Below are 16,160 nucleotides of genomic sequence, written 5' to 3' on the forward strand. Positions count from 1 at the left end.
ATGTCTTTCTTGCAGTGAGGGGCTCAAAACTGAACACAGTACTCGAGGTGCAGCCTCACCAGTGCCGAGTACAGGGGGACAATTACCTCCCTGTTCCTGCTAGTAACACTGTTTTTGATACAAGCCAGGATGCCGTTGGCCTTCTTGGCCACCTGGGCACACTGTGGGCTCATGTTCAGCCGTGCATCAATCAGTACCCCCAGGTCCATTTCCTCAGCGCAGTCTTCCAGCCACTCTGCCCCAAGCCTGTAGTGCTGCCTGGGGTTGTTGTGGCCAAAGTGCAGGACTCGGCATTTGGTCTTGTTGAACCTCATTCCACTGGCTTCAGCCCAGCTCTCCAGCCTGCCCAGATCCCTCTGTAGGGCCTCACTACCCCCAGCAGATCCACACTCCCAGCAAATTTAGTGTCATCTGCGAACTTACTGAGGGAGCACTCAATGCCCTCATCGAGGTCATCAATAAAGATATTGGACAGGACAGGCCCCAGCACCAACCCCTGGGGAACACCATTTGTGACCGGTCGCCAGCTGGATTTAACTCCATTTACCACCACTCTGAGCCCAGCCCACCAGCCAGCTCCTTACCCAGACAAGAGTGTACCCATCCAAGCCATGGGCTGCCAGCTTCTGCAGGAGAATAGCATGGGAGACAGTGTCAAAGGCTTTGCTGAAGTCTAGGTAGACCACATCAACAGCCTTTCCCTCATCCAGCAGATGGGTCACTAGATCATAGAAGGAGATCAGGTTGGTCAAACAGGACCTGCCCTTCATGAACCCATGCTGGCTGGGCCTGATCCCCCGGCCATCCCGCACATGCCGCGTGATCTCCCTCAAGACTATCTGTTCCATAACCTTCCCTGGAACCGAGTTCAGGCTAACAGGCCTGTAGTTCCCCGGATCTTCCTTACAACCTTTCTTGTAAATGGGAGTCACGCTGGCAAGCCTCCAGTCTTCTGGGACCTCACCAGTCAACAAGGAGCGCTGATAGATGATGGAAAGTGGCTCGGCTACCACCTCTGCCAGTTCCCTCAGCACTCTTGGGTGGATCTCATCTGGCCCCATGGACTTGTGGCAGTCCAGTTGGAGTAGTAAGTCTCTGACCGTTTCTTCCAGAATCAAAGGGGGGTTAGTGTGCTCCCCAGCCGAGACTACCAGGTCAGAGAGAGTACCCTGAGGATAACTGGTCTGACCTTTAAAGACAGAAGTAAAGAAGGCATTCAGAACCTCCACCTTTTCCTTATCCTCAGTGGTCACATTCCCAGCATCATCCAGCAAAGAGTGGATATTCTCCTTTGTCCTCCTCTTACTGTTAATGTATTTATTAAAGAGTTTCTTATTCCTTTTCACCCCAGCGGCCAGGTTAAATTCGAGCTGGGCTTTTGCCTTTCTGATTGTTGTGTATATTTACTGATGCCTGCCAGAAATTTGCAGGAGGAAGAAATGCTGCTCACCTCAATTTCTTCCAGTCCATGAAATTACTCTGAGACCTGTACAATACAACTTCAGAATTCTCACAGTGCACAGAGGATGAATGGTTGTACAGCAAGAACTCAACAGGAGAAACTGAAAATACAGTGAAAGGAAACATTCCCTAGTCAAACTTAACGTTGATTGAAACCTATAGCCCATTATACCATACTACAAATGCTGAGGTTGACCAAACCTTCCCTTCAAATGAAACAGAAACAAAAGCAAAAGAACAACCAGTCAAACCCTGAGGCCTGTCAACCCCAAGAAACTGAACAGGAGTTGATCCACTTATACTACAATAAACTCTTACGAGACAAAGTCACCTTAGTGTAAAAGCTCTCACAGGGAGTTACAGTAGTTTAATTGAATTGAACAGGTCTGCCAATGCAGAAAATCTGGAAGTTAAACAAGGAACTTATGGCTGTTTTTGTGTCAGTGAAAACAAAGTCATTATTGGAAGCCCTTTACCAGACTTCTAGCTTCATACAAGTAATCTATTAAGGAATCTGTATTCTAAACACGCTCCATTAAAGTCAACAACAATCCAAGAGGATCTTAAACTTTTGTGTCAAAATCACTTTCACTGCTCAACATGTTCTAAAGTTAATCAAATTTGACTTCCTGAGCTACGTTTTTGAGGCACAGGAGGGAATACAGCTGAAAGAATTGCACAGCTAACTTCTGCAGCCAGAGCTGCATACCCCAAATGAATCTGGAAGATATGCAGCCTCTGCTTTTCTTTATGGAGTTGCTGCCACAATCCTTATCATTTCTTAAATAGTTGAGGTAATGGAAAGATTAAGTCAGCACTGCAGATTGATGATTTCTTATAATTCAAAATATTGCCTGTGTTTTGATTGCATCCCTTAAAGTCATAAGGACAGCTGTCCTTATATCCATTCCATCAGAACGTGGGAATCTACCTGCATTCCTAAGAGAGGCAAATTTACTGGATTGGCTAGATTCCTGCTTGTTGGACTCTCTCTGGAGAGTCTTTCAAAATCCATGGGGCCTTTATTTCCTTATTAGATAGGAAATGGAGCAAATAGAAAGGTTAAACTTTCATTAAACAATTTTAACCATCCAATCAGGGTATAGTGCCAGGAAAGAAGACTGGAAAAAAGAAGTTTCCTAATGCTGTATTTGTTTTTTTCGTATGCCAGACAGTCCAAGCAAGCACATCACTCCTGATTTCTTCAAGTACAAAGTTACTTAACACTATAGTAAAACTTTTTCATCAAGTTATGACTTGAAGGAGCAACATATGACAAAAACTGTGACTAGCACGTTTTTTATAAGCAGCTTTAGACACTACTTGTAACGTTACGAAAAGTAGTTGCTTTTACAGCCAACTGAATTCAAATCCTTCTTTAGGAACTCCTACAAAGCTACCCAGAAAAACCTTTTTCCACAAAAAGCTGTTTTCATCTTGTCCTTGTTTTGTTACCCTTTTCTCGGATGCCATCAAACTAATAAGTAACAAACATTATGTAGCCTGAAAATCATGCAAAGAAATGGCCTGGTGTTAGCGTCACAAAACCAACCAAATACTCCATTAAAATGTTCCAAAGATTCAACTCTGTCAGCTCTGGAGAGCATAAGGAGTAACTGACGGTTATGTCTTGAAGTCTACGAACAGAATACTATTCCAAATCACAAACTGAAATGAAAAACAAGTCAGAAGTGGTGTGAATTTACAGAATCTACAGACAGACACTAAAAATATCATTAATTAGAATCACTGAGATTTCATGAACTGGAAACTGACTAAAAGATACAGACTGATTGCACTGTTATTTCCACCATGGTAAATGGTTAATTGCGGGATGCGCCCTGGTTGCAAACAGCAAAAGTATTTTTAACAGATGATTAACTAGAAGGAAAAATAACAAGATGGATTGTACAACTCAGTGAGAAGGAACTCAGCTACTTTATTTCCCATAGTTAAACTTGGGGAACGTTTGAAAGCATCAGTAGAAGTAGATAAATGAAGCAAAAGTGTCATATTGAATTCCAAACTCATCTTTATGAAGTTTTTTTGAAGCCCAAAGTGCTACTGCTTACAGGAAAGGTGTCAAATATAAACCCACTGTTAATGCAGAGCAAGAGGAAGGAGAACTGAAGTACCCTCATAGCTATCTGCAGGAAAACTCACATTCACATTTGCTTTACCAGGATAAGAGGCAACAGCATCACTGAGAGAAGTTTTAATATGATTTATCTAACACTTACCTAGTAGCACTCAATCAGAAACTCCATTTAGAATATTATTTAATTCAATGGCTTTTGGCTATTGTTTTTTTTCCTTCTCCCTCTCCAAGCATTGGATTCCATTTTAAGTTTTCATCATGAGAGCAGCAGTCCTTAAATTGGTTTCCCTTCCACCGCACCACCACCTATTGTACTTTTTCCCACCCCACAGAAAAGCCAAACAACCTAAAACCATCAAGGACACAGCAACCCACTTTGCATGTAATCAGACATCTAATAACCACAGCTGGTGTTAGTTATCCCCATCAGCACACTGCAAAGTGTAACAGTAGAACCTCATTCTCTCTCTTTCAGCAACCAAAGAGACAGCAAGTGTATTACTTAGCTTGCACCACAAGAATTTACTATTCATTCTTTTTCTTCTAAACTTACTGTCTTATATCTGTTCCAGAAAACATTTTCTCATGAATTTTTAACTGCCTATTCATTTTTCCATCTTCACAAAAAAACTTAATTCACAACTGCAAAGTTATCATGTAACCTGCAAGTTATTCTACAACCCATGCCTGTCATTCTTCCAATTCCCCACTCTTTCTTCTCTCTCTCTCTCTCTCTCTCCTGTCTCTTGTACCTTTTCTTGGATCTGAAGGGAGGAATTACAGAGTGTTTTAAAGAACAAATGCACAAATCATCCATGGAATCTACCTTTACTTATCTGGCACACAGTAAAGGAGAAAACACAAGCTACTGAAGCATAACTAAGACTAAAAGTAAGCGATATCATACTCTACCTCCACCATCTCTCATAGAAGAATTGTAAAAGTAAATATTTTAGTACAAAGATATTAAACAGCTTCCAAAACAGTTCTAGTACTGACAGGAATAAGTAAGTATTTGCCTAGGACCTCTCATGTTGCAGTCAAAGTACCAAGGAGATCATTACTTGATAACACTGTTTTTTTTAGTTACAGAATAAATTCATTCTCCACAACCTAAAGCTCTCCACGATTTTGGACTGACAACACAGCATAAATTCAATGCCTTTAATACACTTCTTTTCATCAAGATGTAGAATGAAATACATTTTACAACTTAATTCTGCAGTACAACAAATGACTGGAAACCTCAGATTCAGCGTGTGGATGAGGGGATACGAGATATGGTTTAGTGGCTTCTGATAGCAAGGGTAATGGGAGGATGGTTGGACTACATGATCTTGTAGGTCCTCTCCAACCTTATGATTCTATGATTCTATTTCTGTCCAAACAACTGAACAAGTTTAGTACTTGTTCAGTCATTGCTGAACTGCCCCACCACCCATTGCTTCCATGAGAAAGCTCTAGTACACCTATTTCAAGTCTGCAGAATGCAAACAACCATTTATTTCTGTTGTTGAACACACCATTTGTTAGCCGGATACTTACTCCCTGTAATGTTTCAAACAGTAAAAAAGCTTAACTGGCTAACCCAAATAAATCAGATGTAAAGACCACGCACTAAATTGCATCAGAAACTTGATATTTGTGCAATTTCTCGGAACTCGGATCCCCATTCCTGCTCCAGACTTTTTTCTGCTGCCCTTCTTAAAGCTGCTGCAGCTAAAGGCATGCTAGCAAGTAGTGCCATGCAGCACAAGTAGATAGATCTGTTAGCGTGGGTTCTGAAGACCCAACACCCCTACCATACAAATTCAGAGCTGTTTTACTTCAGGCCAGATCTAACCCTGGTGCTGTGGATCTAAAGCCTGTCAGTGGTTGGCACGTAACAAGCATGTTTCTGAAACACAGCTTCCATTTTCTTTTCACACAGAAGAAACTCTCTGCAGGCCAAGAATGCTTCACAACATTAATCAAAGTACACTAAGAGAAGATCAAGAAATCCACTTTACAAGAGTACACTCTCAAGCTAAACTGAAAAGCTAGCGTGGACATACCTACTGAGCCCAGAGACAAGTAACCCCACTCAAGCACTTATGGAGTGAGTGTCAGTTCCTTAGCACAGCAGATTCTGATTTCCCACATCTGCTCCTGTTGTGTCATGCTGCTCACTAGCAGCACATCCATCTCCTGTGTTGTCTGCTCCTGCTCTCACCATATATAGGTGCCTGTAGCTTCAGTCCGCAGTACTCTACTGTCACATGTTGTTGTGGTGCTCACGTATATGTGATACACAAATGCACAGCAGTACAATGCAGCGCAGAGATACCACGTGCCCACTGCTGGACTGCTATTCACGTATTGCTTCCTCACACCTCAGCAGCTGCCAGCAACAGAGATAGACTTCTAACACTGTGGGCAAAGGCATTTCAGGGCCCCAGTACAATTGGCTTGGTCACAGCACTCCTGAAAGGATTTCTTTCAGTCTTTGCTTTTCAAGGAGACTGAGGGTACAAGAACGAACTAAGGTCACCTCTACTTCCACCAGAATAAAGACAGGTTTCCTAGGCATTCCTGAAAACTCAAGCTGCTTTCAAATCTCCTTTTTTTAAATCACTGGAATGCAAAAATTTCCACAGAAATACGCTGCACCCACAGGTCTGACTGCTGGTGTTTTTTGTTAGTTGGTTGAGTTTGTTTGGGGGTTTTTGTTTGTTTGCTTTAGTTTATTTACACATGGGTTGTTCCCCTCCTGCCCCCCAAATTCTGCCATTTAAACCTGAGAAGTAATGGTCGTTCACAGGCCTCTGAGATATCTGAAGAAGACATGCATGTTTAAAACGCTTGAGAAACATGTTTAAAGAACTTTGTTCTAGCTACATCTCACATCCACATGTTATTCAAGAGTCAACTCCGAAACTAAAAATATCCAAAGTCATACTTCCAAGATTGCTAATCCACCTACAACTCATACAGCAGTATTTCAAATCCATGTTTCAGCTACTCATGCAAAATAGTGGTAATTAAAAGCTATATTACCCCAAGTTCCAAATATACCAGGAACAGTCTGCTTAGAATTCTATGTGACAGTATTTACCTAGAACGCATTTAATCTTATCCTAGCACTTTCAATAACCAATAACCCTTGAGGAAAAATAAAACAAATAACCCCATGAAAAGTCACATTCCAAGATTTGTTTAAAGGACAGTTGAACAAACAGTCATTTCTCTCTACCACAACAACATGTAGTATCTCTTTCCCATCTGCTTCACAAATCTATCTGCTTTAAGACATAATGGGCAGTATTACTCCATTTTGCAGCTTCCCAGATATCCACACACTTAACAGTAGTGGAATGCTGATTTCTGCTTCTTGTTCAGATTCAAGGAGATGATCACAAAAATCTTTTGCTAGTGAAAAGAAGGAAATTAATAAGGCCATCCCCATGCAATCAGCAAGCAGCATCAGCTATCACTTCTTGATTTTGTGTCTAATTTTAGCTAGAGATTAAAACGTAGATATGAAGATTTTAGCTTCTACTAGTTGATAAGGACCTGCAATCAAACATCAGTTATAAAGAACATGTTATGTACCACATGAGACTGGTTAGACAGTTCTCTAGCTGAAGACGCACTGCTGCTGCACAAGAAGGGGAACCAAGTTGCTGAATAACGCTAAACATGTGCTGATTTTACTAGAGCACCCTACCCGCCATACCCGTAAAGAAATTACGGTGCCATGTACCTGATTGGGAAATGTTTAAGTTATACGATTGATATTAAGCAATATTTACCTGCTTCTTCTTTAATGAATGACAGATCTTCCTCTGGATATGGGACTGACGGCTGCAACACTGAGCAATCTTCTGAGTTCTCTTCAGTGTTAGGCGGTATATTATAAATAAATCTTTTTGCAGTTTGGTTTTTCCTTCTCGCTTTTCCAGGTTCTTGAACTGATTGTCCCTGTGAGCCCATGTCATTCCACACAAAAACTTTTCCCTCACCTTGAGACTCATTTTCAGCCATTTCAGGTGAGCTGTCCTGGACCCAGCTGCAGTCATTCATTTGGTAGCTTTCCATTTGGGCCTCATCAATAGAGTAACCATCGTTCTCAGTTTTTATGCTGCTTGCCAAGTTGGTAAGATTTCGTGTTGCCCAGAAGCTGGCAACTTTCTGATCCCTTGGAGACATACCATCCCTACTAACAGACCTCCTGTTATAATCCACTACAACAGTCTCTGGAGCTTCTGATTTTATACTTATGTTTAAGGCATCTTTAATGAAATTGCGGCAAGACTGGACAACCTCCGTCATCTGAAGGTAGCTGGCCACTGACATCACTTCAATGGCATTTTGGCTCGTAAGCACGAGGTTACCAGAATACAAGAAGTCCAAAATGACAGAAAAACCTTGAACAGCAACAACATCTAAATAGGTAACAGTGGTTTGGTTACGGCTTTCTTTGTTTGTAAAACAATACAGAGTCTTAAAGAAGCGGCTGCCTGCAACCAGGATGTTCTTGTGAGCTCTGAAGACCCTCCCACTCACCACAATATTGACATCACAGAGAATGCCTTTCTTCCTCTGCTCGTTTAGTTCTTGCAGGAGCTGATAGCAGTAAGAGTTCTCATTTGGCCTGCTGTTAAAATCACAGTATCCTTCATTGTTCAGTTCTGACGGTAACTCTGACTCCTGGAATTAGAAAGAAAAACAATCAGCTTTTCACAGATGCTCTCTTTAGTCCTACAACACTATTAAAAGGATACCAAACTGAAGGTAACGTTACTCCAATTGTTCTTAATTAGAATCTTGGTTATAAACGCAGGCTGGAATGCATGTTTAAAAAACATTTCCATCAGCTAAGAATCATGTTCCCAAACTGCACCTTCCTCCCATATTTGGAACAAAACTAAAAGAAAATTGCCACAAGGACAAAGGAAGTAAAATTTGGGCCAAAAGTGAAGTAAGATTTAGATGAGAATGAAGTACTTGACTTTGTACATTAAAGATTTGCAGTCTCTTCCCTGAGATTTATCTAGACAGTTCTCACATTCCCAGTTCATTCAGTCAATAAAGAACCTTGATCCAGACTAAGCTCATGCTGAGAGATGAATACATAAAGACGATCAGTTTATCTTCCCATCCTGCACCTAACTGTTCTCCATGTTCAAAAGAAATCATAGTACCAGAGCAGTTGGAACAGCAGCTGTATTTCCACAGTTCTACAGATTAGGACTTTTTACAATAAATCCCCACTGTACAGGCTTAAGATTAAATACTGGTAATACAAGTGAACAGAATGCTGCAGGTGACCAAACAAGAGTCAGGCTCCCATTACATTACTTAGCCAGGACTTCCTTGAATCAAACTACACCGGAACTTCCCAGCAACACCACCTTTAATTGGCTATCATACCGACAACATGCACTTACATGCCTCTCCACAATCTTTTCAAGAAGTGATCTTAAATGTAGCTTCAGACATAACCCAGCAGTAGAATCAGATAATCCAACACCAAGAGATGAATTCCTAAATAATTAGTTCAGGCAGAAGCTGGCGAGTAACAAGAAGTTTGAAGTACATTTTACACTACTCTGTAACTGTTGTTTAGACAGCGATGATTCAGATCTGTTACAAGAACAGCAGCTAGAAGAGAGCAGAACACAACAAAAAGAGATCATACCTATATTAACTGATAGATGCCATCAAGTGCATTGACGATGGCAGCGCTGTTTTTTCCACTAGATCTCTAAGACTCTTCTTTCCTAGTAATTAAGAATAGTTTGGAATGGCTGATTCCATTATGATTTTGGATAAGAACAGACTGCATTTAGCAGTTTCCAAAACGGACTCTCAGACCTGGAGGTTTGAGAGCATTAAAATCTGCACTACCTCAACATCACAGGTCAGATTCAGTTAGTGGGTCTTCATAAGATCATAATATAAACTGGGGCTAGAACGCATCCTGAAAACGAGTACTACCCCTAAGTTGGGATGATGGCAGAATTGGCTATATAAAGAAGCCACTTTCCACCATACAGGAATCGGTGCCTTAAATCAGCACTTGCTTCAAGTTATAATCCCAGTGTGGATCACTAGAATGACAGCTGAGGTCACAGAATCATGAGGTCAAGCTACATACTTCAGAAGAGATGTTTTCTATCTCTAAGCAGCAAGCAGTGTCCAACACGATCAAAAGAGAAACTTCCCAGTATCCCCTGCAGAGAAAATTCAGTTTGCTGCCATGTTCAACTCACTTCTAAACCTCTACCCTTTTTGGGGAAAAACCAAACAAAAACAACCTTCAGTGGAAAGAAGAAAATAAGAAAGAAGTAGCACGACAAGCAATGAGGCTTCTATGTGAAAATGAGGCACATCTTTGTCCAGCCTCAGCTTACTTCTTTCTATGTGCTCTCTGACAAAGGCGAGCACTCCCTCTGATCAGAGCTCTGAAACAGGAAGCACATCCGAGATGTGACAGCTCAGTCTGCCACCAAGTTCTGAGCATTTCAGAGCCAGACAAACTTTCTCTGACTCCACAGTGCAGTTTCAAAACTCCGACTACGCTGTCTTTGGGTCAGAATAAAAACAGAAGCGATGGCACTGAAGTGTCGTCACTCTAGTCACAGCCAAACATCAGTGCCTTCTGTCTTTCACACCGTCAGGCACATGCCACAATGGCTGATGTGTCTTACTTTCCTGAGACCAGGCAATATCCAAAATCACTCTGCAGCAGGACTTTTCTCTTTATGTTTGACTACACAGAAGCAATAGAGTATGTTTGAAGTAAGGATGTGTACGCAACCAATCCAGCTGAAAAATAAGTGAGATGTACAGTGCATCTTTCCTCAAGGATAAAAAGGCAGCACAATGAGAAGGACTTGCTGAGTCGCATGCTACAGAAGCGAGGCTGAAGTCTTTGTTATGAAAACAACAGAATGCCAAGTGAAAATAAGGGACATAATGCAACAACCATTCAAAGTAAATGCTGGGAGAAAGGGATAAGTATTAGCAGTTAACAGAGAGCACGCAGAATTTCTTTCCAGCTAACTGCAGTGCTGAACATGAGCAGCTAACTGCTGCTGGAAGCCAGCAACTCTAACACTGCACCGTGAGCTAAACGAAAGCACTGCCATCAGAACAGTTAACCAGTCTGTGGAAACCAAGTGTTAGCATCTACTATGGGAAAAAATCTAATATCCCTTGGAGACTTTTAAACATCTCCCCTCTCCACAGAGACAGTATAATGCGATTCACTGGGAGGTAAAGTTAAGAAAATAATTACAGGAAAAAAAATAATCAAAGAGGATTTATTTCTCATTTTCTATTACCCACGTAATGCTCATAGCAATCATCATAAGGAAACTGTTTTTCTGGTAAGAACCACACGCTACTATTTCCTTAGATGCCGATTATATTTTCAGAATACAAACATAAATATTCCCCTAGCTTAAGTTAGCTCACCAGCAAACAGCTTTATCCTTGACAACTGATAAGAAACACAGAATAGAATGGAAGACTTTCATTCTTGTTTGTGGAATTTCCAGAATCAGCCCGAAAAGTTTCACTCTGTAGGTGAGATTAAGCAGCGGTGTAACAGATCATGAACTGAGCTCAGCTAACTGGTCTCCAAATACACCCAAAGACAAAATGACTCCTCTGTATGTGCAGCTCAGTAATTACAGCCACCCAAAAGTTAACCGTGACACAAGGATGATCAGAAGCACTACTAGAAACTTGCTTCCTTTCTCGCTGTGCCACCGACATGCTCTCCTCCTAGGAGTGAAAAGCAGGAGGGAGGTGAAGGAAAGCACTCTGACCACAGATTCCACCCCCAATGTATGCATATTTAAAGCAGTAAAGCCACATTTTTGCAATCCCTTCCCTATTGCCACACCTTGCTCTACAGCAACTTTTCAATGCCCCCAAATTAATTCTCCTCCTGAAAAAATAGGTTGTTTTTTACACACGTGTGGCTGCAGAAGGAAATGCTCTCAGAAAACAGCCCCATCAGCTGTACGCAGGATGCTCTGCTGCTGCTTCACAGGCCTCAGTCAGCATCCCTCAGGAAACTCAGCACTGCGGCACTGCTGCACTAAGTGCCTAAATGCACAACCCAGTAGTTCTGGGCCTGGAAAGAACACCGCATAAATCCACTGTAAGCGATGGTCCTTACTCTGAAGGCCCGACTGCCTCCTCAAGCAGAGTAATTCAAGAAGTTAACTTAGAACACTACAATGCAACTTTACATTTGAAGCACGACCTCTATTCATCACTGCACACACAAAGCAAACAATTACAGTTCAAATGGAAAAAGTAACACATCAAAGGCCTTCCTCCTTTCCAAGAGCTTCTGCTTTAAACCAACACGCCTGCTAGGCTGGAGAAAGCTTTCCTGGCACTAATGCCAAAGCTCGCTTCGAATTATGTCCACATTAAAACAAATGTGTTTTAAGAAGCAGCTTTGAGGGTAGGAACCACAAACAGATGATAAATCTGCACCTCATGGATCTAAATTCATCACAGAACTAAAACGTTTGGCAGTGACTTCTGAATAAGTCTCAATTCTTTTTCAATTAAAAGAGAAATATTTCTGCAACAAGTCTTATTTAACAAAACACTGAAGGACTGAAGGTAGCTTCATACGGGATTATATCTCCTTAAGCTTTAACGTGGCAACACAGACCAGCCAAAAAACAAAAACAGAAAAAAGAACTGAATTTTTTGTCTTAGAAAGTAGCACCAACCGACAGCTCCGTACCCTTGAACTGCAGCAGCTGTAACCACTTGTGCGTTTGGGCATTGCGAATTAAAAGTATCCCAAAAATAAACTGAAATCATCACTCACTTCTTCATGAGTGTAACATCCAACAGACCCACAGAAATTTCCACTGCTTTACTGTCTTAACACCTACCATTTCCTTTTTGCACTTGAACGGTGGCACTACGCCATATGTTTATTAGCAGCTGCTAAACATGCCCTGCAGTTGAAGCTTGTCAAGTCAGGAATACATATGCATTGTCTCTAAGACAAAGAGTGAAAGACCTCTCCCAAATTTCATTAAATTTAAAAGGCTTTGCTGCCTCATTATGTATGTTGGAAATACAGTCGGGGTACAAATTACCTACTTTTGTTCCAAGTATCTGGTATCAAGGCATTAAGATAAAAATAGGGCTATTGTTTCGGCATTAGTTAAACATATGGATCTAGAGAAGGAAGAGTGCTATTACTAGCACGAAAGGGGAAAATAATGACACAATAAGCACAAAGAAAACACAGACTCTTAACCATATTTACAGTAGGACAAGTGCAACCCACAAGTGCACCACAGAAAACCTACGGTGACCCTTGATAAACTGAACTCTTCGCCTTGTAAGAAGTTTCTAACTCAAGCGCAACTGAGCAGGGATGCATCCAGCACTGTTTCTACTCACAACCACCACTCCTACGGCTTACAGAACCTTACTTGGTCCAAACCTTATCATTAATTATAGTGCAGAACAGCCACTAACACTTACTGTTTCATTGGTTATTACAGTCACGATTTTTTTTCTCCATAGATTGTGATTAAAAGCAGAGGCTCATTTTATAAGGATTCCAACAACAAGGAAAAGTTAACACGCAAATGCAAGTGATACTTGCACTAACATTCAGGCTGCTCCCTTCTCCCCAATATCAATTAGTCTTATGACAAGGTATGGAGAGGAGGACAGAAGGAAGGAGTATTGAGTTTAGTAAGAAAAACTGCTTGGAGTATGTTTTATTTACACATAGCTAAGGGCAGTAAAAGAAACTTTCACATGTGACACAAAGTAACAATATCTGGTGGGAGGGAGGCAGCACAGCGACAGGACATACCTCTGCGGGGTAATCACCCGTAACAGGATGGCGGGGAACATACCACGCTAACACGAAACAAAAAGAACGTTTACAAAATAAAGAGAACGAAAATTGCAAATGAGAGATTCAAAATAGAAACTGGAGGTATTTAAGGCAAGTCAGGCCAAAATACTGCAGAGTAAACAGCAAAACCTCAGATTGCAGGAAACTGATAGTGACCTACCGCCATGAAGCGTGCATAGCAGCGGGCCCACAAAGCCAGCAATAGCACTCACCCAATAGGGAGCGTTACTCATCTCAAAGGTGATCGCTGCCTTTATCAATCCCAAACAGCGTCCTGGATGACTGCTATTCCTTCACAAATCATAAGGTTCTCTTTGCAGTCCTGCAGGAGCTTCACGCGAAACTCGTGTTCCTTTACAACTAGCTCTAACATCACACTCACCTAAGGTGTCTGCCATCCTAATGCCCTACCCAGAGATTAGGGCAGCAGCTTTTGTCTAAGGTACCCTGAGCTCCTTAAGGTGCTCAAGCAACATGCTCAGTGCAAGCAACGAGCTATGAGCTGGACTCCGGATACATCTGCACAACCATAGTAGGGGTCTCAAGGAGAGCTCAGTTCTAAGCTGGGAGAGCACAGTGCTGGGGGACTGAGTGCAACCAACAGCTCCAGGATGACCCTAACCCACAAGCACAGCACGCTGCAGGCCGGTTAGTCCACATGAGCAGGCTTCAGCAGTGCAGGCAGCCTTTGGAAGAAAGGCTGGTGATTCAACGAGCCCATTCCTTAGAACATCTGTAGGTGAAAAGCTCCAACTTCACCCTGACTTATTCACGAGAGCAGCCAAGAACTCCAATAACTCTACATTCAGCAGGGAACAACAAAGAGTTTGGCCAATCCAAAAGCGTTAGAGGAGATGCTGGCGTATTAACGCAGCTTTCAGGAAACCACATGTTTATCTCAAACAAACACCGAGCGATTACACATTTCTGGCTAAGTAACTCGATCTAAAGCGATCCGTTCGGTTAAGGCTGAAACCGGGAAGCCTGGCCTGCAGCAACCCGAGCGGCAGGACAACAGGACAGCGGAACAACACCGATTTAACGGCGGCGGACAGTACCCTCCCTCCGCCAGTACCGCAGGAGGAAGTTGTAACTCGCGCTTGTAAATCAGTGCAAGAACGCCGCCGTGAATACGCAACTGCCGCCCGCAGCGCAGCTTTTCCTCGGCGAGATAAAGGCAGCCGGGGATGCGGGTCCCTCGCGCTGCGGACGACGCGCGGAGCCGTGCGAGGAAGCTCACGCACGTGGGCAAAAGGCAGGGGGGAAACAAAGCAAAAGCCAGCAGAAAAAGCAAACCAAACAAAGAGGCCGCTATAAGGGGGAGGGAGGGCGACCCGCCGCCTACCTGCTCGGCGCTGCCCGGCTCGTTGAGGCGATGCTCGGCGGAGAGGTGGTGCCGCAGCAGCAGGGCCCGCTTGTAGTTGCGGGTGCCCTTGCAGAGCTCGTCGTGGCCGCCGGGCACGGGGCCGCCCGCCAGGATCAGCTCGGGCGGGGCGGCGGCGGCGGCCGCGGCGGTGCACCAGGCGCAGGACATGAGGCCGGTCTCCTGGCAGTAGTAGAGCCATGGGAACTCCTTCAGCCAGGAGCCCTGGAAGGAGACGTGCAGCTTCTGCAGCAGCGACTTGGGCCTGGCCAGCGGGAAGTGCCTGACGCTCTCCCCCTCCCCCGCGCCCACGCTGCTGCCCTCCGCCTCGTCCCCGCCGTCGCCCCCGGACCGCCTGCTGCTGCTGCAGCTGCCGCCCTCCGCGCCGCTGCCGTCGCCGAGGCTGCCCCCTTCGCCGTCCTCCTCGTCGTCGCTGCTGTCGCTGAGCGAGCCGCCGTCCTGCGCCAGCTCCTTGCCCTCCAGCAGGCCCTCCGGCTCCAGGCCCTCCGCGCCCTCCAGCTCCATCTCCTCGTCCGCCCCCCGCCCGTCGTAGCGCTTCCGCGGCCAGGCCGCCGCCTCGCAGCCATTGTTGGCGCCCGGCGGCGCTCCGCCGCCGCGGAAGGCCAGCGTCCGCCGGTTCCTCTCGGCGGGGGGCGACGCGGCGTCCGGCGGTGGCGGCAGCAGCAGCAGCTCCTTCTCGTCGCCGGCCGCCTCCAGTTCCTCGGCCTCCAGCCCCTCCAGCTCCGCTTCCTCGTCCGCCCCGCGCCCGTTCAGCGCCTCGGGCTCCTGCCGCTCCCAGGCCTCGGCCCCTCCGCCTCCCGCCGCCGCCGTCGTCGTCGTCGCCGCCGCGGCCGCAGCGGCCGCCGCCACCAAGCCGCCGCCGCGGAAGGCCAGCGTCCGCCGGTTCATCTCCGCGAACATGGCGGGCGCGCGCGCGCGCCCCCCCCGCCGCCGCCGCCGCCTCGCGCCCCCTCGCCCGCTCCCCGCCCGGCCGAGGGGCTGCGCCCGCGGGAAGGAGAGCGCCGCGGCCGCCCGAGGAGAAGGGCGGAGGGGGGGCGGCGGCCGAGAGAAACGCGCGTCCGGGCCGCCCCCCCCGGGCTCCGGCCTGAGATCGTCGCCGCCGCCGCGGGGCTGGCCCACAATGGATCCGGCCGGGCTCGGCGCCGCTTCCGTCCCTACAGGCCCCGGATCGGGTCGAATGGCAAATGAACAACGGGCGGCTCCCACAATGCACCGGGACGGCCGCCGCAGGGGAGGGGGAGCGCGAGCGGGGGGCGGGCGGGCGGCCGGGAAGGAGAGAGGGGGGGAGCGGGGGGCGGCGGGGCGGGAGCGACGAC

The 16,160-nt window shown here is 45.3% G+C and overlaps 1 protein-coding gene across 1 annotated transcript in view; it reads right to left on the reverse strand.

The window, feature by feature from the left end:
- The window catches only part of ZBTB10 (zinc finger and BTB domain containing 10), a 28,771-nt gene extending 13,025 nt beyond the window's left edge, over positions 1-15,746 (reverse strand). The window contains exons 1-2 of the mRNA XM_072330219.1: positions 14,806-15,746; positions 7,351-8,248 (exon numbers count right to left, since the gene is read on the reverse strand). Of these exons, the coding sequence (XP_072186320.1) occupies positions 7,351-8,248; positions 14,806-15,744 (1,837 nt within the window). The 5' untranslated portion in view covers positions 15,745-15,746. The remainder of the gene's footprint in view (positions 1-7,350; positions 8,249-14,805) is intronic.
- Between the last annotated feature and the right edge of the window lie 414 nt (positions 15,747-16,160).

This window comes from Excalfactoria chinensis, chromosome 2 (assembly GCF_039878825.1).
Source record: "Excalfactoria chinensis isolate bCotChi1 chromosome 2, bCotChi1.hap2, whole genome shotgun sequence".
In the NCBI taxonomy this organism is placed as follows: domain Eukaryota; kingdom Metazoa; phylum Chordata; class Aves; order Galliformes; family Phasianidae; genus Excalfactoria; species Excalfactoria chinensis.